Here is a 25644-nt window from a genome sequence, read left to right on the forward strand (position 1 = left end):
TTAAATAGACTTTTATACTTAAAATGGAAACTAGAATTCGTTTTTATCACATTCACTATAAAATACATAGATGGCGACATCAGTATATTTATATTTCTACTTAGTGATAGATGGTACTCTATTTTTAGCCACTTGTATTTTAAATAAACACAATTTAAACCATAAATTTTAATAAATTAATCAATTCATTTATTTATATTTCGTTAAGTTAAGTGAAATAAAAATAAATAAATCAAAAATAAAGTTATGATTTCAAATATTTGCGTTTGTTAAATAATATGTAAATTTAAAGATAATATAAATAATATATAAATAAATTTACACATATTTTTAATTTGTATATTGTGAATAAACATTTATGATATTTTTTGAATAATTAGGGAAAAATATAATTTGAAATTAGTTATAACTATAACAATGGTGGAAAATAATATACATAAAAACATAAATATATTTTTTGTTTGCCAATCTATTATAGTGAACTATTTCACCTAGCACTAAATTAATCTATTGATTTTATATCAAATACTAAATAAACAAGAAAAGCAATTCCCTAATAATACACACAGTATAAACATTCTTGATAAACCCAATCACGTGATAATACAAAACGTACAAGGCTCAGTCATAAGATTAATCTTTAGTAAATAAACATCAAGACTACATCAGGAAACCTTATCCACACTATTTTTACCCATCGACATCGATTTATTACACCTGAGTGTATGAAAGACTGTGTGTAGTGTGTTAGGTTTAATTATTTAGTGAGAGTGTAATGGCACGCTTTCTGACCTATCTAGAGTATGGGTTTTATATTGCAATGCTATTTTTTGTTATTCCGATAAAAATTGATAAGGAAAGTGTGGAGGACAGTTTTACGGAATACAACATCAGGTTCAATAAAAGTTATGAAAACCAGACCGTGTATAATTTGAGATTAGAAGCTTTTAAGGTACGATTTAAGTAATATAAACATTGATTCAATATTTGTTTTCGTGTATCAAGTTATATGAATTAACTGTTAATATTGAAATATGATGCAAAATGATATCCTTGTTCTGTAACCGAAGTATTTCACAGATAGAAAGGAATTGAATCTATGTCAATAAAGACTTAAACCAATACATCTAACAATTGTTTACAAGACATGATTAAATTTTATTTGACTAAATATTAACGGTTTATTTTAGTTGGTTAGCTCATTTGAAGTTATTTAAAATGTTATGTATTGAAAGATAATAATATATTAAAAACGACTCTTTCATTTAAATTGCAGAACTCTTTAGAAACAATAGAAACATTAAACCAAAACAGAACGAACAACTCCGCCATCTACGGCATCACAAAATTCTCAGATCTTCATCCAGAAGAATTCCAAACCAAGTTCCTAACAACGTTCCTCCATCAAGAGCCTAAAGATGATGATTCTTCGGAAGAAAACTACTTCAACAAACGTTCAGCCAAAGAGTTACCGAAAAAAGTCGACTGGAGATCCAAAAACATAGTCACCAAAGTGAAAAATCAGAATCAATGCGGCGCCTGTTGGGCTTTTTCTACAATAGAAACAGTGGAGTCGATGAACGCTATGAAAACTGGCAAATTGGAGGAGTTGAGTGTTCAGCAGATGATCGATTGTTCGACCTTTAATCGGGGGTGTGAAGGTGGTGACATGTGTAGTTTGCTGCAGTGGATGATAATGACCAAGGCGAAGGTTGTCACCGAAACAACGTATCCTTTAACAAAGTCAAACGATAAATGCAGAAGGAATGATACGTGGAGTGGTGTTCAGATTTCAGAATTCAACTGTGGGGAGTAAGTTTGAATGTATTAAAAATGATCTAGAATTGGATGGTTTTATTTTAGATTTGTTGGTAATGAAGATGTGATGCTTGAGCTCATCGCTTATATTGGACCAATAACTGTCGCAGTGGATGCAAAAACCTGGCAGAACTACGCTGGCGGAATAATTCAATACCATTGTAATTCCAAGACTAGAAATTTGAATCACGCTGTTCAAATTGTGGGGTATGATTTGACTGCCGAAATTCCTCATTACATTGCCAGGAATACCTGGGGTGAAGATTTTGGGGACAATGGATACGTTTACATTGCCATTGGAGACAATGTTTGTGGTATTGCTAATCAAGTGGCAGCTCTGAAAGTATTATAAGTTGTGATATTTTATATTTTTACTGATTTTGTTTTGTTAAATATAATGTTTATTTTGAGGTTGTGTCTAATCTTGAGTATTCATTTCAAAGAACATAGTTATTTTCGTATGTATATATTTGTAAAAAGTAATACCATATCACTGTTCAATGTAATCTTGTATGCATACACTTCCTTTCCTTTTTACACGTATGCACGTCAATAAAATATGCAAATATTAATATCAATCAAAAATATGGTTTAAGTTGTACATACAAATATATAACATCTGTAATCTTCAGATGTAATCTATGTAATAAATATGTACAGTCAAGTTTATACATACATTATTTTATCTCCAAATATTGTTCTACTGAAGTCATAACTGACAAGAACTTTTCAAATGTCTTGTAATTTTTAGTCTATGATACCAAAAGTTATATAAGGTTATTTTTATTTAAAATGTCTTTTTTTGTTTTGATCAAAATATAATTGTCATGTTCATTTTTGACAGAAAAAAAATTTCTGTTCAAATGTGTACTCCATTGAGCCCCATATATGTGTGATGTGTCCCTAAGCCTCCCTTAGCTTTAATTCCATCATGAGTACAAAATTCAATGTCAACCGTCGACAGTTGGCCCTTAAAGCCAAAGCAAAAAGATACAAGAAGAATAAGAGAACACAGGAGCAACACAAAAAAGACGAGAGTGATAATAGTGATGAAGAGGAATTGCCCTCCGAAAGTTCGAGCAGTACGACGACCACAGATGACGAAACTGTATCGGACAGCGAAATAGACATAAATGAGGGTAAGTAAAGAAAATCCAACAGGTACGTATAAAAACCATCTAAAAATGGCAGATGGAGACCAAGAAGACAGCAAGGATTATTGTGTTGGTGGTTATCACCCAGTGAGAATCGGCGACGTCTTTCTCAACAGATACCATGTGAACCGCAAAATTGGATGGGGTTATTTTTCAACTGTTTGGTTGTGTTGGGATTTGGTTGAAATGAAGTTTGTTGCGATGAAAATAGTGAAGTCGGCTGAACATTTTAACGAGGCAGCCATCGATGAAATAAGAATATTAAAAGAAATTAGGCAGGCGGACGTGAACGACCCCCATAGGGAGAAGACGGTTCAGTTGTTGCACGATTTCAAAATCGGTGGGGTTAACGGAGTTCACATATGCATGGTAAAAAGAAATGAATCGTATGTTTATTTTTGATTGTTTACAATACTAATATTAACACATTAAAAAGAAAACTATATACCATATTTTCATTCATCTGAGTTATCAAATAACATTAATTAATTTACATTATACAGAGATTTATTTATAATTAAAATAAGTTTCGTCAATATCCTAGGTGTTTGAAGTACTAGGATGCAACCTCTTGAGACTAATAATCAAATCTCGATACAAAGGAATACCCATAAACAATGTTAAAACGATAATTCGTCAAGTGTTGGAAGGACTGGAATATCTGCACGACAAATGTAGCATTATTCACACAGACATTAAACCGGAGAACATTTTATTGTGTGTTTCCGAAGGTAAATGACATTCACTTTCAATGCATTTATCAATGTTTTTTAAACGGCAATACTAACGGTAGTTGATTATGTATGTCGTAGTTAGTAATTATATTTAATTATAACATTTCATAAATTTATATGTGTAGTGACAACTCCCTGAAATATTTAAATACATAAAAATTCTGTACTTATATAATTTTTATATAACAATATGTATTTTAATAGTGCATTTAGTATCACATTTTTATAGAATCTATCATGAAAATGGCTTGTGAAGCTGCCCAGCTGCAGTTAATACCAGGAACGAAGTTGCCAACATCATTAGTCAGTACGGCACCATCACAAGAGCAGAAAATAAGTAAAAACAAAAAGAAAAAATTAAAAAAAAAGTACAAAAAACACATTGAATTGATGAAAAATGAAATGGAACACCTTCAAAAAGTGGTTACTATGAAAAAGACCGAAACTGGTAACTACAGTATTAAATATAGCCCCTTTTTTTAAGTTTTAAATGTTTTCGTACTTACTGCAGAAGACCGGCTTAGGAACACAGTCCCAGGTGATTCTGAAGTTAGCGAATTGGAGGTCTTGAACCAGTGCAAAGGGAAGATCGAGGCGGTGCGGGAATCAGGGGAACCACCGACGGTGGTCATTAAAAAAGACCAGACAGACAAAGATATCATAGCTGCACCACCAACTCCTCCACCCAGTCCCAGACCACCACTAACCAATTTGGATCCAGCACTATATGAATGTGACATTCAAATAAAAATAGCGGATTTGGGGAACGCCTGTTACGTTCACAAGCACTATTCTGACGAGATACAGACCAGACAATACAGATCAGTGGAGGTTCTGATAGGTATTACTTCTGGTAAACGTTTTGTCTATCTGATTAGTTGATTTGAAGGTGCCGAATATAATGTAACGGCCGACATTTGGAGCACCGCTTGTGTTGCTTTTGAACTCGCCACCGGTGATTACTTGTTTGAACCACACTCTAGTTGCCATTTCAGCCGGGACGAGGATCATTTGGCTCATATCATAGAGCTATTGGGTAAGCAATTGGCAACAAACTTAAGTTTCTGTAAATATTGTTTTGTAGGAGACATACCACCACACATCATTAAGACGGGACGATACTCTCGTAAGTTTTTCGACTCAAAAAACAAACTGAAACACATCTGTGGCATAAAGAGATGGAGGTTACAGGACGTGTTGACGGAAAAGTACAAGTGGAATCTGGAGGATGCTTTAAGTTTTCAGGATTTCTTATTACCCATGTTGGATTTTGATCCCAACACAAGGGCAACCGCCTCCCAATGTCTAAGACATCCATGGCTTTATAAAAAGTGAAGGTCCTTGATTAATTATATTTTATGACCTGTTCATTTTTATACATATACTTTTTATAAAATGATTTTTGAATTTGAACATTTTTAGTAAATAGTAAAGTCCTGGAATAATGTTTCATTGCAAAAGTTTAACCTATTGTGTATCGAGTGGTGTGGAACTTGGTATGATTTACCTACGCTGTCGTGACTGTAATTTCCAATATGCAGCGACCTTTTCCTCTAACTGCACCTTGGAATTACTCAACGCGCGGGCAGGTACCAAGAGAAATCTTTTATTCAAATCAATTGACGAAGAATCGGTTGACACAACGGTTAACCTTGCAAGAAAACAACTTGTCCGACTATAGTGTACGTTGTACAATTTTCTTATAACTACGTGTTAGAATGTCGCACTATTACAATGATGTATTGGATTTTGTATCGAGTTTTTAGTTTATCATTCAGTCGTCCACTAAATTAAGTAATTATAGATTATGTGGATAATTTGTTAACACTTTAAACACGATTTTTGATATGCATTTAAATTTAAATAACTATTTGAGTTTTTTTTTTTTAATTTCTAATATTATAATTTATATGCATGTTTAATAAAATAAAATTTTTATAGTTATTGAAATGTAGGTACAGTAAGTATAACATTAATTTGTTTTCTCCTGTAGAAAGCTTTATAAAAATAATCATACTGGTGCCCTGTAAAGATTTTAAAACAGAATTTTTAATTACATTGGCAATTAACACTTAATGCATTGTGCAGTAGTGCACTATTTTCTTTAGTAGTGATATTATATTTATCTAGAATAAAACAAAGAAAATGTTTCTTTCAAGTATAATTAAATTTAATAGTATTATAAATATTAGGTACCAGAAAATCAAATTCAATTTTGTGCTTCTCAGAATTCAGCAATTTAATACATAAAAAATTGTGCGATGACAAAAATAAATAATTGTCATAAAGAGATATATCTGGACAACATTTTGAATGAGGTAGTACTCAGTACTTAACAAAAAAAGCTGACAAATAGGATGTAATACAAAATTAGTAAAATGTAATATAAAAATTTATTCAATTAAATCATAAACTAAAAACTTAAAATAATAATTAATTATATAAATATTTAATATTTCCTGTACTTGTTAAATATATTTAAATAATAAATAATTACCTGTATTTTTTTGGATGGTATTACGCAAAAATAAGCAATTAACTAGTTTTTACTTTCACTACAAAATGCATAACAAAATATTGCCTTAACTGAAAGTTCTGTAATAAACATTTACAATAATTTACAATTTTGGATTTACGACTCAATAAATTTCGTATGTTCTAATGTCAAGTATTTTCTCTTTAAAGCCTGTCATGTAAAACGATATTAATTTTTTAATAGTCCTTTAATGACTTAATTGGTGATATCGCCGAATTAATATTTCTTATATTAATTAGTTTACATACAGCAAAACTCCTTACTGCAGATTTTATTGAGAGACATTAAATTTTTTCAATTTCCAAGTACGAGACCAGGTTGCTTATTAATTATTTTTTTGGAAATTTTTATTTACTCAAAACTTAAAATGTAACTATTATTATATTAATTGATATAATTAATTTTTGTACAAATTATAATATTACAAATGATACTTATCTATAATTAGGTTATCAAAGACAAGGAAAGAAAAGATAGTAATTTATTAAAACATGACAACAATATAACTTTTTATAACAAAGAATATTGTATATAATAATATTTGTTTTTTAATATAAACTTTATATAAAATATGTAAAATAGCCTTTATAACGAACTCAGTTTATTTTTTTAAATAAAAATACGTAATCTTTTGGGGAATTATATACTATATATAATGTAGTTACTATTCTAATGTTAATTATGAAAGACACCTTTAATTAAATGCAATCAAAATATTTTCTATCTTATTTAAAATAACAAATTAAAAAAAAGTATAGAATATTGAATTATATTTTTATACTGACTGGACAAAAGTAAATGTTTATCCTTTTTTGAAATATCTTACAAAATGTTTAATTGTAAATGTACTATTTTTCTAGCCACTATATTTCTATAAGTACAGTGTGGTCCATTAAAAAGTAGGATATTCTTATAAATTTAGTCTATTAATTAGGTATATGTAGAATAAGTTGTCAAGAACAGCATAAATTATCTAATTTTTCAGTACTAGAAATTATGCTAATGATACTATACTAATTATATCATATTTACACAGTACAATTGATAAAGATAACCACAAACTTGTAAATGTATTGAATTAAACGATGGATTGGTGGAAGCAAATAAAATTTTGGTATTATGAGTATTAATATAAGTATAATATTATATTTTCAACGGGACATGTATATGTTTGGACATGTAATTTCAAATAAATTAGTTGCACTATTTTTTTCCAACAATTTTGGCAGATTAATAATCAAACTAAAATGTTTTTAAAGCCACCAATTTTTATGCTAGATTAAGGTTGATTTTTGGTATAAACGTTGACCAAGGACCATACTATAAGAAACCAAAAGAACAGCATATACACTGTGGTTCATTTGAGAGGAGGACACCCTAAAACATGAAAATATATACTTAAATACAAAATGTTTCATTTTTGGCACAAAACTAGCAATTTTTTTATAACAAATCTACACCACTATATTAAATACGCTCTGAAATGGTATATACTAAATTTTATAAAAAAATGTGTATTCATAGTGGAAAAATGAACAATCAAAACAAATATTGTAATGAATTAATTTTTTTAATTAAGTAATCTATGAAATAAACTATCAAAAAGAACATTATTAGTATAATATCCTAATATTTTTGAAAAATAAAATAATTTATGTTATTTTTGACAGTTTATTCAATAAATTACTTGATTAAAACAATGAACTCATAAAAATAATATGATTTTTAATTTTTCTACTGATTCTACTGATATGCTAATTTTTTTATAAAATTTATTATATACCCATTTCAAGGGTTACTTACTCCAGTTGTGTAGTTAGATTTTGTATGAAAAATTTGGTAGTATGATTTCTACAATTTTTGTACTTAAAAATTACTTTGCGTATTTTGGTATTCATCAAGAAACGTGAAATTTTGTCACAAAGTCATACAATTGAAAAAAATCTCAAAATCGGACAAAAAATACAAATTTTATGGGCTACACTGTAATCTCTATTAACAAAGCAACTTTTATAACAAAGGATAGGCTTATTTGTTTAAAAAAGATTATTTAGGTTATTTATTTTAGAAATTAGACTGTTTACAAGAAACATGAGCAAGAGGAGCAAATTATCATTGTTAACGTTTATCTCAAGGCAAATGCGATTAAAAAAATTCGCGTCGTTAATTCGACGAACGAAATCCGAACAATGCTCAATTTACATTTAACGCAATAAACCGGGGCTTGCAACAAAACGAACGCCCGAACGCATCACGTTGCACCGCTGCCAGTCTCACCTTTCGTTACGAGCCGGTTGGTGTTTTTTCAGCGGCGCGCCTTCCCACAATCCGTACCGTTTTTGACAGTTGCGAATGAGGTTAGGTATCGGGCCAAGTGGATTTGTTTACGCCATGGGTTCCGAGTGATAATTGTTATCGTCGATTTTTCAGTAATGATAAACGTATACGAATCGTGCGTCGGTTCGGCTGTGCAGCGGTTGTGCGTCCAACAATGAGACGAAACTTGAAACACTTACTGAAATTCGTCCTGCTGTCGGGCCTGACTGTCGTGTTTACGGTGCTCCTGTTCAGGATACTGAGGGCCCCCGGACCGGAACGGGAGGACGGGGCCTACGTGCAGAGGATCGTCGGAAAGTTGCCGGTCGAGGTGCCCGATGTGAGTGGTTTCAGTTTTTGTTGTCTTTGTTTCGCATTGAGTAATTACCCTTTCAGGAGGTGTTCGTCAATGAAAAAATCGACTGGCACGACTACAAACAGATCAAGAAGGATCTGGCAAGGACAGGTATGGTTGTTTTCCATTTTATTTTTTCGTCATATGTACGCTTCGTTGTATCTTGCTTGGGAAGCTTTGTTTTTGTTAATTAAACAGGCTTATTGCTAAATTTCACTTTTACCGGATTAATTAATTGCGTAAATTTGGAATAAAATTATATTACATTCCTGAGATTATGTAGGTGTAACAGAAGGTTTTATTGTTGCATTATTTATAGGATGTGTTGGTCAAGTGTTACAATTTATTTTGTTGCAAAAACGTTTGTTTTAATTTCTGGGAATTGAATTATATGAATCTGTTGGCGCTTATCTAGACTCCACGTTTCAATTCTGTTTTATGGTTAAGGACTGATAAAAATATTTAAATATATTTTTAATTTATTTTAATATATTATTTGAATTTCATTCTACTTTCAATTCTTAAAATTTTTAGCATATTTATTCATTATATTTTATTCTTGACCTTCATGTGCATAGTTCTAACATATTTCTTTATTTATTCTTGTCTACAAATGTCATAATTTATCTTATAAATAAAGATAATAATAATATTATCACACAATTAAATTATTAAAAATATTTGTTACTACAACATAGTGAATGATAAAATATGTAAAAATTTAATTGAGAAAACCTGTATTATCTAACACTATACTCAAAATTAAAAACACGTCTATCTTGATATTTACATAGATATTTTTGTTCTAATGTACACTTTGTTATCTCTACCAAAACGTCAGCAATAACTTTTCATATTTTAAATTTCTGAATTGTTATACATAAATGAATTAATTAAGTTTAAAGTTATTTTGACCTCAATAATGCAATTATGTTATACATGTGTTGTAACATTCGCAATGTCAAAAATTGAATTTAATAATACAAAATCAGTGTTTTATTAAGTATACACTTTTTATAGAAACTATATTGACATAACTTATTCATTGGAAGTGTATGAAAAAAGTTATTGATTGATTTTTATAGCAATTAAAACTTAACTACCGGAAGTAGCATTTTTATTTTCAATGGAACTCCCTGTATAAGTTTAGACATGTAATTTCAAATAAATTGGCTATACCAAGGCCTATGGCTAAACCCAATAGTTTTTGAGTAATTAATTTTTTTCTAAAAATTTTGGAGATTAATAATCTAACTAAAATGTCTTTAAATCTGCCAATTTTGATGCTGGCATACACGTTATCCAAGGACCTTCTTATAAAATGCCATTATTGGCATTACATAGGATGTTTTTTATTTGTTTAATTTTGTGCATTTTAAAACATCAACAACTTTGTTATTTTCAATAAAACAACATATACACATTTGAAAACGGGACACCTTCAGATTATTTGCATTTGTTTTCAACTGTAAAGCATAAAAATATGTACTTGTAAATGTCACGTAATCAAAACAAAAAATTTACAGATTAATTTTAGACATGAAAATTGAAACACACTAACAAACCTATCTACACCACTGGATTAAACACCCCCTGAAATGGTATATACTAAATTTCATAAAAAAATTATGTGTATTCATAATTGTGTGTGGAAAAATTAAATTTACATTATTATAATAAAATAATAAGATGTAATAATTGTATAGATTTGAACGGTGCATTGGAGAAAGTAAATAAAATTTAGATACTGAGTATGAGTATAATATTCCAATATTCTTGAAAAATAAGATAAGTTTATTTCATAGTTTCTTCATTAAAAAAATAAAATCTCAAAAAAATAATTTTTAATTTTTCCACAGAATTATAAATATCCATAATTTTTTTATGAATTTTGGTATATAACTATTTTAGAGGGCGCTTAATCCAGTGATGCAGTTAAATTTTCTCTAAAAGTATGATTTCCTCAATTTTCATGGCTATAGCTTTTGCTTATATGCTTATATATGAGCATATAAGCAAAAGCTTTATATATTTTGATATATATATATATATATATATATATATATATATATATATATATATATATATATATATATATATATCAAAATCGGACAAAAAATACGCCCCACGGTTTCAAATGAGCACTGTATTTTTTAGCATAATTAAATTGAATATTAAAAAACTTTTGATTGGTATAAGTGGTAACAACCTGTGTAAAATTTGCGAGTACTAATAAGTTAAGTGAATCTCCTTGTATACTAACTAAATATTAAATTATGGGCTGTTAATTTGATAATACTGTACTAAACATTTAAATCAAATTATATCGTGTTTTACTGCCCCAACGAAATGATATTTAATTCATATTGCATCCGTAATATACGCTTATTAATTATCCTGTACCTACTTATTATTCGTTATTTGTACTTGCTTAAGTTACTATAATTATATGTGGCCTACAAAATTAAACTCATTACTGATTTTTAACGCATACTCACTAATTTATTATGTAATATAAGCATGAAAAATTGACTATTAGGCATAAAAATTGACCCATATGATTGTATTATTGTGGGAAATGCTTTAATTTATATTCAATTTATAATTAGGAACTGGAGAACAAGGCAAGCCGGCGTATCTCGCCGCCAACGAGCAAGACAACTACGAATCACTGTACAAAGTAAACGGCTTCAATGCGGCCCTTAGTGACAAAATCGCCCTGGATAGATCAGTGCCCGACATCAGACATCCGGGGTACGTTGACCAGTCCGCAAGGAAACAAGTAACTACATCAATTATTTCAGTTGCAAGTCTAAGAAATACCTGAAGAAGCTTCCGACTGTCAGTGTGATTGTGCCGTTCCACAATGAGCACTGGACGACGCTTCTTCGGACCGCCACCAGTGTGGTCAACAGGTCGCCCGCACATTTGTTGAAGGAGGTCATTTTGGTGGACGATTGTAGTACTAAGGAATTTAGTAAGAAACCTCTGGATGACTACTTGGCGGCGAATTTAACGAAAGTCCGTGCGATACATTTGCCGGAACGTAGCGGTCTAATAAGGGCGAGAATGGCGGGAGCTAGGGAAGCCACCGCTGACGTCCTGATCTTTCTGGATTCCCACACTGAGGCCAACGTTAATTGGTTGCCTCCGTTGTTAGGTGAAACGATATTATTTCCTTCCAGTAATTTATTAATAATTGATTAATTATATTTTTTAGAACCCATCGCTCAAGATTATAAAACATGTGTTTGTCCATTTATCGACGTCGTCGCATATGAGACTTTCGAATACCGATCCCAAGATGAAGGTGCCAGGGGAGCGTTTGACTGGGAATTTTATTACAAACGCCTGCCTTTACTCCCCGAGGATCTAAAACATCCGACGGAGCCTTTCAAGTGAGTGGACGCCTAAACACATGTGTCAAAATTATCTGGTTTTTTTTATCGTAGGAGTCCCGTCATGGCTGGAGGTTTGTTCGCGATAAGCACCAAATTTTTCTGGGAGCTGGACGGTTACGATGAGGGCTTGGACATTTGGGGCGGTGAGCAATACGAATTGAGCTTCAAAATATGGCAGTGCGGTGGTCAAATGTACGACGCACCGTGTTCGAGGGTCGGACATATTTATAGAAAATACGCACCTTTCCCCAATCCTGGAAAAGGCGATTTCGTTGGAAGAGTGAGTGACTTAATTCTTTATCTCCAGGACTAATTATACAGTATATTTTTTACAGAATTATAGAAGAGTAGCAGAAGTGTGGATGGACGAATATGCTCAATACCTCTACAATCGCCGGCCCCATTATAGAAATATAGACACCGGTGATATTTCCCGGCAGAAAGCTTTGAGGGAAAGGTTGAAATGTAAACCATTTAAATGGTTTATGGAGAATATTGCCTTTGATTTACCTCTAAAGTATCCCCCAGTTGAACCTGGTGACTTTGGCGTAGGAGAGGTAGCAAAATATAATACGTAAACTACGTTTATTACATTTTGTTGTCATCTTTTCCAGATAAGGAATTTAGGTGCTCCGGATTTGTGCGTGGACTCGATGCATCATGACAGAGACGGCGTAGTTGAAGTGGCAACATGTGCTAAAGGTACGGGACGTACCGCTGAGCAAAACTTTACTTTGACGTGGCACAAGGACTTGAGGATAAAAGGGAAGACGTTATGCTTTGACGTTTCCGACCCTAATGACAAGGCTGATGTAACTCTTTATCCCTGTCACGGTAGTAAAGGAAATCAGTATTGGAAATACGACGTTGTAAGTAATATTGTGTCATGGTTTGATTTATCTTATAAACCATGGATTTTTTAGGAGAAACAATGGTTCTTACATGGTGGCAATCCAAGGTGCTTAGACTGTGATCCCGGAAGGAAAAAACTATTTGTCACATCATGTGACCAAAACTCTAAAACTCAAAAGTGGAGATTTGAAAATGTGAATTTGACAATGATAGCGGACTGGGAAAATATAGGAGTGAAATAATTAATTAATAAAACAATATTGAATTAATGACTGAAATACTGACCTTACTAATGTTAAGATGGAAAAACACATCAAGTCAAGCTGTTTTATATTTAGATTTCTTCTTTAAATGTTTCGTAATGTTTGATTTAAATTAAGCCAAAGTATGTTTTCAGTATTTTTTCAAACTTGCCTTACTTGTATATTCTTGCCCATCTAAATTTAATGCTAAATTAGTTTTCCATTTGATAATAATGATAATTTACATATCGAAATTAAATACCATAATTATCTTCAAATGGAAAATAAAACAAGTAGAATTAAGTGGAAAATTAGATTTTAAAACTGTGATAAAAAAATTGTTCATTTTGTTTAGTCAGTTTAAAAAATGTTGCCATACTGAATTGTTAAAAATTTGATTAGATATAAAAATGTACAAGTTTATAAAAAATTTTGTAATGGACTGTACTTACAATCATTCCTAATAAGAATTTTTTTAGAAGATTTTGTGTATTATTTATTCACCAACAAATATTAGGGTAAAGTTGCAGAATCGGTCACTCTAAGGAATATTTGTAGCGCATGCGTCAACTGGATTTGAAATCGTCTGTTTCGGAGATTTTAGACAGCATAGTTGCCAGATTTCATTTTTAACGAAATATGTGGAGAACTGATTTTTAGAAAAATATATATGTAATTTATTATGTTTTTCATGTATGACTTATATTATTTATGTGGTTGAATTCGAAAAGAGATAAAATTCAAATCACTTTATTAATTAGTATATTCATTTTTTATTTACTCTATATTTCTTTGGTAGTTTAACTATCTAATTAAAAGTTCTTTATTAAATAATTAGGTAAATTTACAACATTAATATAAAATTAACAAAAAAGATATATTTATGTATTTTATAATAAAAAACAAAATCAATTAAAACAAAAAAATCTATTCCACTGGATATTGCTTCCTGATACAATTTAAAATGCTCATAAACATATTATGATTTTTAAATTTATTTCTCCATATGAATTCGTGGAGGTACGATGGAAACAGATCTTCCGAGGAACAGTCATGGTCTATGTAACTCGAAAAAAATTGTTCAATGCAAATATAGTATAAATTGATTAATAAATTGGAATAAATTAAAAAATAATAAACATTAAAAACATTTTTAATTAAATACAATACAATTATCTATATAGTAAAATATATTAATTAATTAACGACCCGTATCAATAAATTAAGATTGTACAAAAAAATAATAAATGCAGCACACAAATAATCTATAAAGTAAGATAACTTAAAATATGACTGCTAACAAATTAAAAATAATCTTACTAAAGGAATAAAAGTAAAATATTTTAAAAATGAGAAAGATCTATAAAGTAAAATATATTAAATGAGCATACAAATAAATTAAGAAAGTAATTAGCAGAAGAATAGGAATAATATATTGTTTTTAAAAACGCCATGAGAATATAATCTGTAAAGTATAATATTTTAATAATGAGCAATAATCATCAAATTAGAAGAAATACTATACTTACCAAAAAAATAAAAAGTATAACACATACACAACAACACAACAATAATTCAACCATAAAAAATGATTCGAATATTTTGACCGTTGCAAACCGACAACACTGCACTTCAAAATGTTCAAGAAGCGCGAAATCAGCGCCTCACGACGCATGCGCTAGATAATGTTCTTAGAGTGACCGATTCTGCAACTTTACCAATATTAGATAGATATTGTTGCTGTATTTAATTCTATAATTAGAAAAGATAAACAATTTTAAGATTTAATTAATTTTATTACAATCAATAGTACGAAATAATTATGTCTTACGTCAATATGTAATTATCCATTGATACAAGTCTTTGTTTGTTATGGACCTCGGAAATCCATTGAGGTGAAACGCAAATTGCGGAACTGTTTATTTCCTTGACGTTTTCTACATTCGCTGACACTGTTATAATAAAATCTATGTTTTCAGTTGGATCATCCAATAACACACTAAAAAAGATATTTTGTTAAAAATTAACGTCATAATTTAAATAAATACAAAAGTACCCTTTGTAGGCAACAATATAACGTCTAAGAAACTGTATTTGGTCACTGCTAAAGGTTGAATCAATATAAAACGTTTTTTTATTAAAGAAATCTTTAAATTTAGGTACTATATTTGGTGATGATAATTCTGGTATGTCTTCTAAGTCTGTGTCAATAATATAAACGTCGTCCTCTTTATTTCCATTACTTGATATTATTTGCAAGTCATCATCAGTTTCTGAGTCATTTAAATCAGCCCTAAATTAAAAAAATATAATAAAAAAATGTGGTCTAAACATATTACATTATATTATATAATTTTCTATTTACATACTTCTGAAATGAAGTGGATGATGACCCATTTTTTGCTTGTTTAGTTATTTTCTTTCTGGAATTTTTTTAAATGAATTATGAATGGTTTTTTATTTTTATAACTTACACCTTTGGAGTTTCCGAATTTTTTATCCCCTCAATTTCATCTTCAGTGTCAGTACTAGCTTTGCGTTTTTTCCTAGAAATCAAGAACTATCACTAGTTCAATATAAGTCTGTAAATCTTACTTTGTAGAATTAATTATAGCTTCAATTTCATCCTCAGTATCCCCACCATCATCTTTAGGACATGCAGGGGGAGTATCAACTTTTTCCCAGATTTCATCCTCACTTTCATTCCCAGTTTTGTCGGCCTTATCCAAAGCATATCTCCTCCAAGGATACCTTTTTCTATCCCTGTAGCAGTCTTCTATCCATTTTCTTGTCACAATTTTACCTTTGCCTTTAACCTGATTGAATTTTGGTGTATTTGCATAGGCACATCTAAAAATATCAATATAATAAACTATATCAATAACAAAAAACAAATTTACATTAAATGCGTACAACTGTTGTCCCAATCTGGTTTGTACTTCGCCCCCAAACTTCGTGCGGACGTCCTTAAATTCGCTCTGTCAGGGTTTAAAATTCCACTAATTACAATAGTCACACCATCCAATAATTTACCAAATGGCTTAGTTTGTACTGATGGCTTCTGTTTCTTGACGCTACTAGAGCCACTGTCGTCGTGTTTTCTTTTGTTACTTTCTCTAGGCGTGTCCAACTTCTTTGCCGAGTCCGAATTGCCTTCCTTCTTTCGCTCTTGTTTTGGGGTGCCTGTTTTCGCTTTCTTTTCCCGATCTTCCGCCGCCTTCGCCCGTTTCTCCCGTTCTTTCTCTTCTTTAAGTCGCTGTTCTTTCTTTTTCCTCTCCTCAATTTCTTTTTCCCTGAGTTCAAGTTTTTCCTCCTCTTCTTTGGCTTTCATTGCCACTAATTTATCAATTTTTTCATTCTTCTCGTCCTCATCTTTGCTGTACAAGAGCTCATCTCGGTTTCTGGGTTTTGGTTTGTCTTCTGTGTCCTGGGATGGCTTTTTACTGCTGTTGGGAACAATTTTAATCTTTTTTTTGACTGTTGGTGTACCATACTCTGCTAAGGTTTTGGAAGTAGATGCTTCTCTAATAGCTGCAGCACCTATATTAAAAATATTCCATGATACATTCATGACTATAGAATTACTGTTTTGACAGATTTAATTAAGTAATTAATATATAATAAACTTGCCTTTCAGGACCTCATCTTTGAGTATTTCTTTCCTCTTCGCAAACAAACTCCCAGTTGATATGTGGTCTGGAGAGTCTGGCCTAAGAGTAAATTTCCCAATCATCTGTGATTGTACTGTCTTATTCTCCTCACTTTTTGCTTCTGAGCTGTACAAGTTAATAAAAGAAACACCATATTGAACATGTCTGTTGAATGGTTGTGTACAAACAATTTTAATTCTATCCCATTTTTCATTTCGTTCAGGATTGCTTAGATCCTCTAGTTTAAACATACGAACTTTGTTGATGTTTGTGTTTTGTCTGGCCTCCAGGGGCGTCATAAATGATGACATAACCAACAGAGGTTTGTACTCATCATTAGTGCTTGATCGTGCTACCAATAATTCTATATAGGCAGAGTTCTCGTTGCCTATGTCTATGCTGGTGATGTTGTAGGCTTTTTCTAGTTGCAGTACAATGTTGGCGGACACTTCGCCAGGTTTAGAACATTTCCATTTTTTCGCGGGATCCGCTAGAAGAATGTTATTGGCGACATGGACCTAAATAAATTGTTTTAGTAAAGAAAGTTATAGTGATTCCGGTAATAAATTTGTACTACTTACTGAATCTTCGCTGCTAAAGCTGATAACATGATCAATTTTTATTTTGGGCATTTTGAATTTAAAAACATAATACCCGCTTTTTAAATAACTGACATAACCTAAAATTAATCCCAAATCCGAAGCCCGAAATATTGCAGTGTTGACATAAATTATAAAAATTTAAGTTTAGTAACAATCTTGTTTTTCTAGTATCATGAAAGAGTAATATCAAATTATATTTTAAAATTATTTCTAATTGATAATTAGATTACTCCACTAGTAAACGTGTTTGCCTATATTGTCCCATATTCGTTAACTATTGAAATTAGGAATTTGAAGGTTTAATTTTCTCATAACAAACATTTTGTCAAATTAATTTAAACTTAAAATACACATTTCTTTAACGGCATTTCACGAACAAGAATTTTTTTAAACGGAAAAATCGGCAATTTTCGGGAACTTCGATTGGACCGATATATCGATCGATATCGATCGATTGGAGATATCTCATAGGCTAGAGGCACGCCTCAGTTCAACTGAAACAACAATCTAACCTAAATGCGCATAAAACGAATTGGCGCAAAGAGGCACACTGGAAAACTTGCACTCAAAAACTTATTGAAATTTAATGTAAAACATTTTAATTGTTAGTTTTATAACATAATCCAACATAGATGTTATAACAACGATTAAAATTTGGAAATCTTGGTGTTACAATATCCAAGATGTTTAATAAGTTTATTAACTCGTAATTGATTTAATTCATTATACAAATTCAAAAGAAAATTAGAAACCAAAACCACCTCCTAATTGTCCAAACTGTCCGAATGATTGACCAGCGCCTATGGACTGGGAACCGCTGCTGCTGCTGCTACTCTCGAAACTGTGCTGTTGCGAGTTCATTTGCGACGCCTGAAATTTTTCACTGGCACCGAAACCTCCGGCATTAAAGCCACCACCTTGAAGTCCGATGCCGGAGCCGAATCCTTGTCCAAAACCTCCAGCGGCACCTCCGAAGCCACCTACTTGAAAGTCGGCGGCGTTTGAAATGCTGGAGCTGCTTGATGAGCTCGAAGATTCGGCGTTCATTTGGGATTGGCTGAAGTTCTCTTGGGCGTTAGCGCCGAAGTTACCGAACTGGCCGAAGTTGTTTCCGAAGCCGATACCGGGAATGGGGGTACCTTGTGCTGAATATATGCAGCTTGCTACGACGAAAAGGAAGGTGACCTGAAATATTAGATGGATCCATGCAAATTTGAAAAAGAAGTGAATATATTTTAGAAATATATTATATATTTGCAGTTATCTTACCTTAATGAACATTTTGGATGAATGTAAAGCACTACTGTGTGTACAATGAAGAAAATTTGATTCGTTGCTGTTTTTATATGTGACCACAGCAATTAAGTACCTATTATCATAATATATTAAATTTAAAAAAATCATTCTTTCTTAATTACTATTATATGACCCTTAATTGACCTAATTTAAAATTAATTTTTTATATATTACTTTCGTAGATTACAGTTTTTCCCAGATATACATATATTTTTTCATTTACAAAAGTTATGCAGTTATTAAGTTATTATTATTTATTAATTATTTACGTATAAATGTAATGTGCCGTTTCTTTAAATTTAATCATTTTGATTTGCCACATCATACATAATTGTTTGCTGCTAATAAACATATTAGTATGTTTCTTTATAAAATATTAGTATCAATTAGGTCAATTAAGCCATTAGTAAAAAACACTTGTTTTCATTAATTCATTATATTTTCACATCAGTTTTTTTTAATTTTATTGGAATAATTTTAAAATATTTAAGTGTTACCTAGACACTTTGTATTTATTCACAAAGTTACCAAATCAATCTGAACTTACTATAATATGCTTAAGACACGAACCCCAATACTTCATTAATCAGTTTATTCAATAAACTAATTAAGATATTCTTATCTAAATTGTTGTTTACAATGTAGTGTGAAGTATATGTAAGAATATTATATGGAGCTGTTGCTCAACTGTAAATTGAATTAAAGCCTTCTCAGCTATTTTAATTAACTCATCAAAGAAGTTTTGATATTTCAACCATTTAGACACATATGTGATAAATGATGTTTTAATATAAGTATCATTCATAAAAGAAAATGACGGTTTTATAACTACTGTAATTTGATTTATATACTATTTAACATATTCAAGATTTTTTTATTTATTTTAAATTGCTAACTCATGGTGAGTTAGATTTTCTGTTACCATAATCTGATTTGTATTATGTGTAATTAGGCAGTAAAGAATAGTTTACAAATTGTAATTATAATTTTAATATGCTTTCTAATGAAAATATTGTTATATTGTTACATTTTTAAAGGTTTATTTAAAATTAAGGAAAAACTGTATTATTTAGATAAAATAGTGCGATACTAATCATTTAATAACTTAAATAAGTAATAAAACTGTATAAGTTAAATAATAAAACAAATCATTTGATATATTGCTTTATTAAACCTTTAAAATCCCAATATATAAACTACAGAGTAAATGTCAGTATATTAAATTTAACCTTCAGTTTCTAAAACGAATACGAACATTAAATTTAAAAATCAGTTCAAAGTGGTATCAGGGTAAACCATTGATTACATTAAATTTTACAGAGCCTAAGTGCTGCAATAACTGTCTTCAATCCAGTGCTGAAATAAATTCCTACTGAATTGAAGGCCGTGTCAATTCTTCCAGGAATTAAATCCAGTGTTTGTTCTAAACTGGATTTGTCAAGTTTATTGTCTAATTGAAGTTCGGTCAATTCACTGGATGCCTCTTGGATTACCCCTACCAGTTGTTGTTTGGCGGCGACAGAAATAATCTGACAGAATGCAATCAGACAATTGGTTGCTCTTTCATAGATTTCAACTGCATCTGATCCTTTTCCTTTAGTAGTGAGTATCATGTTGATTATTTGGTTTAGTGATGATTGCAGCAATGTTTTTACATCTTCATCTAAATCTTGATATGAAAGATCAATTAAGTCTGTATTGAAAGCATTTCCTTGGATGACTTGTGATTCTTGCAAAATATTTGGGACAAGTGTCAAAATGTAGCCAAATTTTTTTAAAATGTTGTCATTAAGCTTAGACTGTATCAAAGATACTAGATTAATATTAAAGTCTAGATTATCTTGAATTATATCTTGAGTAGTTTGGTTGTTTGTTTGAATTATACAAGATGCCAGTGCACTAATATATTTAGCCACCCAGTCAAAGTTCTCATCGACTAATTCCTGGGAGTATTGTATATTCACAATATTGACTTCTATAATACCGAGTTGTTGAAGTTGTACATTTACAAAAAGTGGGAATGAACTGCAAACAGCTGTGTTCTGATCATCAAGTAATTGCTCTAGTCCTTGTGGCGTTAATCCTTCTGTATCTATGTCTTGTCCTTGTTCAACTACAATATTATTCAAAGCGTTATCTAAGTAATTGTCATTAGAGTTAAGGACGTTTTGCATTCCAATATATATAGGATTAAGGCTAATTTGACAATGTTTAACAGCATCTTGTCCTAAACCATAAATTTTGATAACGGCACTTACTATGTTAAAAACAATAGACGTCAACACGCTTTTGCTAGGGTCACCAAAGTCATCACATGCATTCTGCAGTTTGTAGAAGACATCACATAAATCACTTCCATTTGTAAGTTTATTAAAATCATTTATTATTTTATTGGGAATTGTATTGATGAATGAAGTTTTACCTTGCTTTACATTGTTAACGACTTGTATAAGTTGTTCCAAATTTATTACTTTAACATTTAGTAATTTGGTAATTTCAGTATGAATCAAGCCTTTAGTAAAAATGCTTATAGTTTTGGCGAAAGCTATTGTTAAAGGATAAAATGCACTAACTAAAGCATTTGAATCTATTGTGTTGGGAGTTTTATTGGATACAACAGTCACAACCGAAGTGATAACATTAATGCATTGAATTGCTTCATCCTTTGATTGATTAACTTTATCCAAGTATTTAGTTAAAGCTGCTTTTACCACGTCCGGAGTATTTGCTAATAATAATTCGTTTTTAAGTTCATTTGTGCATTGTTGTATTTTATAATTAAATATTTTGAAAATTAAACTGATGAGTTGATTAATAATATTTTTTTCATCTCTTATAACTTCTACTCCGTCGTTGCCATAACCGACCTCGGCAATCACTAAAGTGGTTGAATTTAATAAACACCTTCCGATTGTGGTTGATTTAATATTTGAGTTATCGAATACTTTTATCAAAGGAATTGTTAAATTTGAATCGAATTGTTCCAGTGAATCAGTGATCCCCTTTTGCTCACTATCGAGGACGGTTGGATATGTAGATTCGATAGTTTTAATCGATTGTTGTATCATTGATATTGTAAGCTGTCCACTTTGCGGATCTAAATATTTACTAATAATCACACTTACTTTAGATTTAGCTTGTTGTACAATTTCCTGGATAGAATCTGCTATATCACCGATGACATATTTTGGATTGCTAAAGTTATTCACCAAAAACCAAACTATGCTTTCCATAAGATCCAGCTGAGACTGTTTATAATCTATAACACCATCGTAAATGTCTTGTTTAAGTTTATTCAAAGCCTGACTCAATAGATCTTTTGTGAGATTAATATTTTTAATTTGTGTGGCGAAGAAAATAGCATTTAAATCTGACAGACTTGAAATAAATTTGATCAATACGTTAGTAAAGATATTTTTCATGCATTTAATTAGGTCTGTATATTCTGAAACCGCATTTAATCCTTTAAGAGCAATCAATTGGGACGTACATGTTTTAAACGCTCGTTTAATAAAGAATGCAATGGGACAGTCAATTTTATCAAAAATTTGTGATATTACACCAGAAATATCATTCAAATTTGTGCTCAAATTTCTTTGAACTTCGTCGAAAGCTTGTTGGATTTTAATATGTAATTTATATTTCTCATCAATGTCCGCTTTTATATTGTTATATATATTAATTAATGTCCCATTATTAGTGATAACCGGCAAATCTTTAATAATTTTGGATAAACAAATGTCCTCACATCCAGATAAATCTTGATATGTTTGACATGTAATTTTGGCCAATTCAGAAGGAATATTATGTAAATCTTTGTCTTTTGATAAGCAAATTTTAGGCACTATTTGACCAAAACTGGTAATATAATAGATACCTGCATTAATGTCATCTGAAAGTTTATTGGAAACGTTTTCCATTTCGTTTATTACACTGGTTATTGTGCATGAATTGTCTTGTATTAGTTGAATAAAAGTCACTTCTAATTTGCTTGTTCCCTTCTGTATGCTGTAAGAACACATGTCAAATATAATTTGGCAGATCGGAGATGACGATTGAATTATACTAGCCAGAAAAGTTGCTCCTTCTGAGTGTGAGCCTTTTGAAGCTATTAATAATCTAGTCAAAGATTTTAAGAATGAGGAACAAATTGCTTTGATATCTGTTGGAAGTTTGTCCAGTTTAGCATCTATCATATCGTCAAAGTTGTCCAATGTTAAATCAGTGATTTCAACATTTGATAGTTCCTCTAGGATTTTTGTCAGGTCTCCTTTCTCTGTTGTTACACTCAATTTTTCCTTTAATTCAGCTACAGTTGACGATGCCCAAACCTGATCAAATGTATTAGGTTGGTTGCTTTGCAATTCAGATATATGTTCGTTTATTACAGATTTCGAGCGTTCAATCATAGCGTTACCCAGACCCTTAATACATTCTATAAATGAATCAACTGCAAGGTCTGCATTTTTAAATATTCGCAGACTATTAATGAAAACGTTGGCATGTTTAACTTGTCCTTCAACTTCCTTTATACAATAATTGATGCATTCTTGGATTTCTGTGGTTAATTTATTTGAAACATCATCAAATGCGTCGGTGTTTAAAATAAGTGATATCAAATACTTATTTAAAATGGCAGGAATGGTAACTTTTAAATAGTACCTGAAATTTCTAAGATATACCAATTCAAGACTAATAATTTGTTTTGCTTTAATAACGGCATTATTTTCAACTCCTTCCTGAGATATAATCTTGTTCATTAAGTCTGTAATTTTTTCCACAACGAGGTCTTTCAAATTATTCGAGTCTTGGCTAAAACTTTGCTCTATGCAATCTTCTATATTAGCCAAACTGCTTTCTTTAGAAATCAAATTGTGAAGATTTATTATAGCATCAATTGCTGAATTTAGATTATCATCTACAACTGTATCAGATATGTTATACAATTCCTTGGGATCCTTGCAGTTGTTAACAGCAACTATTATTTTTTCACATAATATTTCAAAAATATTAGGTTGATACTTAAGTATTATTTCATTTAAAGATACAACATTGACAGTGGTTGGCAATGCTTCCCAGCACATTCTCTCCATTTGAGGTAGAGCCGTATCAAAAAATATATAAAGAATATATACAACTTTTGTCAGCACTTCTTCATTACAAATTTTATACAATTGGGGCAAGTCTAGATTATTGTTTAGAATATTATTACTTAAATCACATACAATTTCATTTATTCTGGAGTCCATTAAGGTTGTATACAAGTAAAATACATTTTTCGAACGCTCATTAATAACATTCGAAATGTTTTTATAAGTCTCTACAGAATCTTGACTGCTATTTATTGAGTTTACGACAAGAGCCAAAGATTTAAAAAGGCATTCTAAACTTACTTTATCACTGGAGTTTATGTCTTTTAATGCTTCTGATATATTAAGGTCTTTCATTGAAGTTGAAAGTTGATCATTGATTCTTTGCACACATTTATTAAGAGAATTTGTTAATGATGTAACTGGCGGTGAGAATGAATTCTGAAGATTTTCAGGTAATGTATTCAACCAGTTATAGTTAAGTGGACTTCCACTTTGCGAAAGTTTATCCTTAATATCTTCTAGAGACTTAAGATTGGTGCTTTGTATATTTGATATTGCTTCCTTTAAGAATGGCTTTACAATATCTTCAATGGTATGTGACTTTATTACTTTAATATAAATTTCCCACTGATAATACATATTATTTATTTTATCTGTTAGTGATAAAATTAGTACTTTCAAATTCGGTATGAACAATGTGAATTCACTTTTCAGCTGAATTATTGTTAGCAATCCTTTATAAGAGAGTTGATCCAATTTTATTAGTATTTGACATAATTTTCCATTAATCACAGATTGTGTAAGGGTTAATACGTTCTTCGCAAGAGAATGGATCATCTCAATAGCAAATTCTATATGTTGTTTAGATTTAGAATTCATTTCTTCTATTGAAATAATATCAAGTAATAGCTGACATAGGGCAGCATCAAAGATCTGAGTTGTTTTATCTTTGGATGTATTTAAACTATTAATTAAATGGATTATATTATCACTTTTAAGATCGGCTAAAAGGGTATATACTCTATTTCCAAGTAGTTTCAAAGTTTGACTACTAACTTCATTTAATAATGTGCTTATTTTTTGTCTGGTATCTTTATATACCTTTGCGCTCGCTATCCCTATTCCTCCTATTCCGTTCAAGATAACATTCAAACGATAAATAATATCGTCTTGTATTGATTGCATACATTTCGGAATAAAATCAGTCAATCGTTTGACTATCGTGTCAATTGTTAAATATCCTTTTGGAGACAGTATTAAGGCAAGATTACGAAGTGAGATGATCCAATTCTGTTCCCTGTTACACTTCTTGATGAACTCATTAAGAATTTCTCTGAAGTCTAATTCTGTCATTCCATCTTTAGATTTCTGGCTCAACGTTTCTGAAAGTTGTATTATAATGGATTCCCATTGAACATTTAATAAGGTAAAATCTGCTTTCATGACGTTGATAATATAGTTCAAAGTATCTTTACGTACAGACGAACTATCCAGTGATAATATTGCCCTATATTTCATTACAATTTGAATTTTTGCTAAAAATGTTTTAACTGATTGTTTAGCATAGTTATCCAGATTCTTAGTTAATGCGTCTG

The 25644-nt window shown here is 30.7% G+C and overlaps 5 protein-coding genes across 7 annotated transcripts; 3 read left to right on the forward strand and 2 right to left on the reverse strand.

Annotated features, from left to right (window-relative positions):
• The first annotated feature begins 608 nt into the window (after positions 1-608).
• LOC109594974 (cathepsin O) lies at positions 609-2228 on the forward strand. Its single transcript, XM_049969943.1, has 3 exons — positions 609-952; positions 1277-1812; positions 1864-2228. The coding sequence occupies exons 1-3, from the start codon at positions 776-778 to the stop codon at positions 2168-2170; spliced, it is 1020 nt and encodes a 339-aa protein (XP_049825900.1). The 5' UTR covers positions 609-775; the 3' UTR covers positions 2171-2228.
• A 378-nt stretch (positions 2229-2606) lies between these two features.
• LOC109594970 (SRSF protein kinase 2) lies at positions 2607-5119 on the forward strand. The gene is made up of 7 exons (XM_020010240.2): positions 2607-2957; positions 3010-3341; positions 3517-3703; positions 3936-4154; positions 4218-4547; positions 4596-4742; positions 4791-5119. The coding sequence occupies exons 1-7, from the start codon at positions 2750-2752 to the stop codon at positions 5039-5041; spliced, it is 1674 nt and encodes a 557-aa protein (XP_019865799.1). The 5' UTR covers positions 2607-2749; the 3' UTR covers positions 5042-5119.
• A 3327-nt stretch (positions 5120-8446) lies between these two features.
• LOC109594966 (N-acetylgalactosaminyltransferase 6) lies at positions 8447-13891 on the forward strand. The gene is made up of 10 exons (XM_020010237.2): positions 8447-8599; positions 8673-8898; positions 8955-9024; positions 11523-11667; positions 11718-12073; positions 12134-12311; positions 12366-12594; positions 12650-12871; positions 12929-13183; positions 13238-13891. The coding sequence occupies exons 1-10, from the start codon at positions 8595-8597 to the stop codon at positions 13406-13408; spliced, it is 1857 nt and encodes a 618-aa protein (XP_019865796.1). The 5' UTR covers positions 8447-8594; the 3' UTR covers positions 13409-13891.
• Positions 13892-15183: 1292 nt separating this feature from the next.
• LOC109594964 (DNA repair protein XRCC1) lies at positions 15184-18995 on the reverse strand. 3 transcript variants are annotated; one of them, XM_049969616.1, is made up of 8 exons: positions 17640-17882; positions 17039-17576; positions 16309-16948; positions 16004-16258; positions 15883-15954; positions 15778-15831; positions 15465-15701; positions 15184-15407 (listed from the first exon to the last, which is right to left on the reverse strand). In XM_049969616.1, exons 1-8 carry the CDS (start codon positions 17688-17690, stop codon positions 15236-15238), a joined length of 2019 nt encoding a protein of 672 aa, XP_049825573.1. In that variant the 5' UTR covers positions 17691-17882; the 3' UTR covers positions 15184-15235. The 3 variants fall into 3 exon arrangements, with proteins under 3 accessions (XP_049825573.1, XP_049825574.1, XP_049825575.1); XM_049969618.1 differs by lacking the exon at positions 15184-15407 and adding an exon at positions 18930-18995 and having other exon boundaries at positions 15574-15701; positions 15885-15954; positions 17640-18845; XM_049969617.1 differs by lacking the exon at positions 15778-15831 and having other exon boundaries at positions 17640-17894.
• LOC109594963 (keratin, type I cytoskeletal 9-like) lies at positions 18405-18941 on the reverse strand. Its single transcript, XM_020010234.1, has 2 exons — positions 18930-18941; positions 18405-18845 (listed from the first exon to the last, which is right to left on the reverse strand). The coding sequence occupies exons 1-2, from the start codon at positions 18939-18941 to the stop codon at positions 18405-18407; spliced, it is 453 nt and encodes a 150-aa protein (XP_019865793.1).
• Positions 18996-25644: the final 6649 nt, after the last annotated feature.

The sequence above is a fragment of the Aethina tumida genome, chromosome 7 (genome assembly GCF_024364675.1).
Source record: "Aethina tumida isolate Nest 87 chromosome 7, icAetTumi1.1, whole genome shotgun sequence".
NCBI classification, from domain to species: domain Eukaryota; kingdom Metazoa; phylum Arthropoda; class Insecta; order Coleoptera; family Nitidulidae; genus Aethina; species Aethina tumida.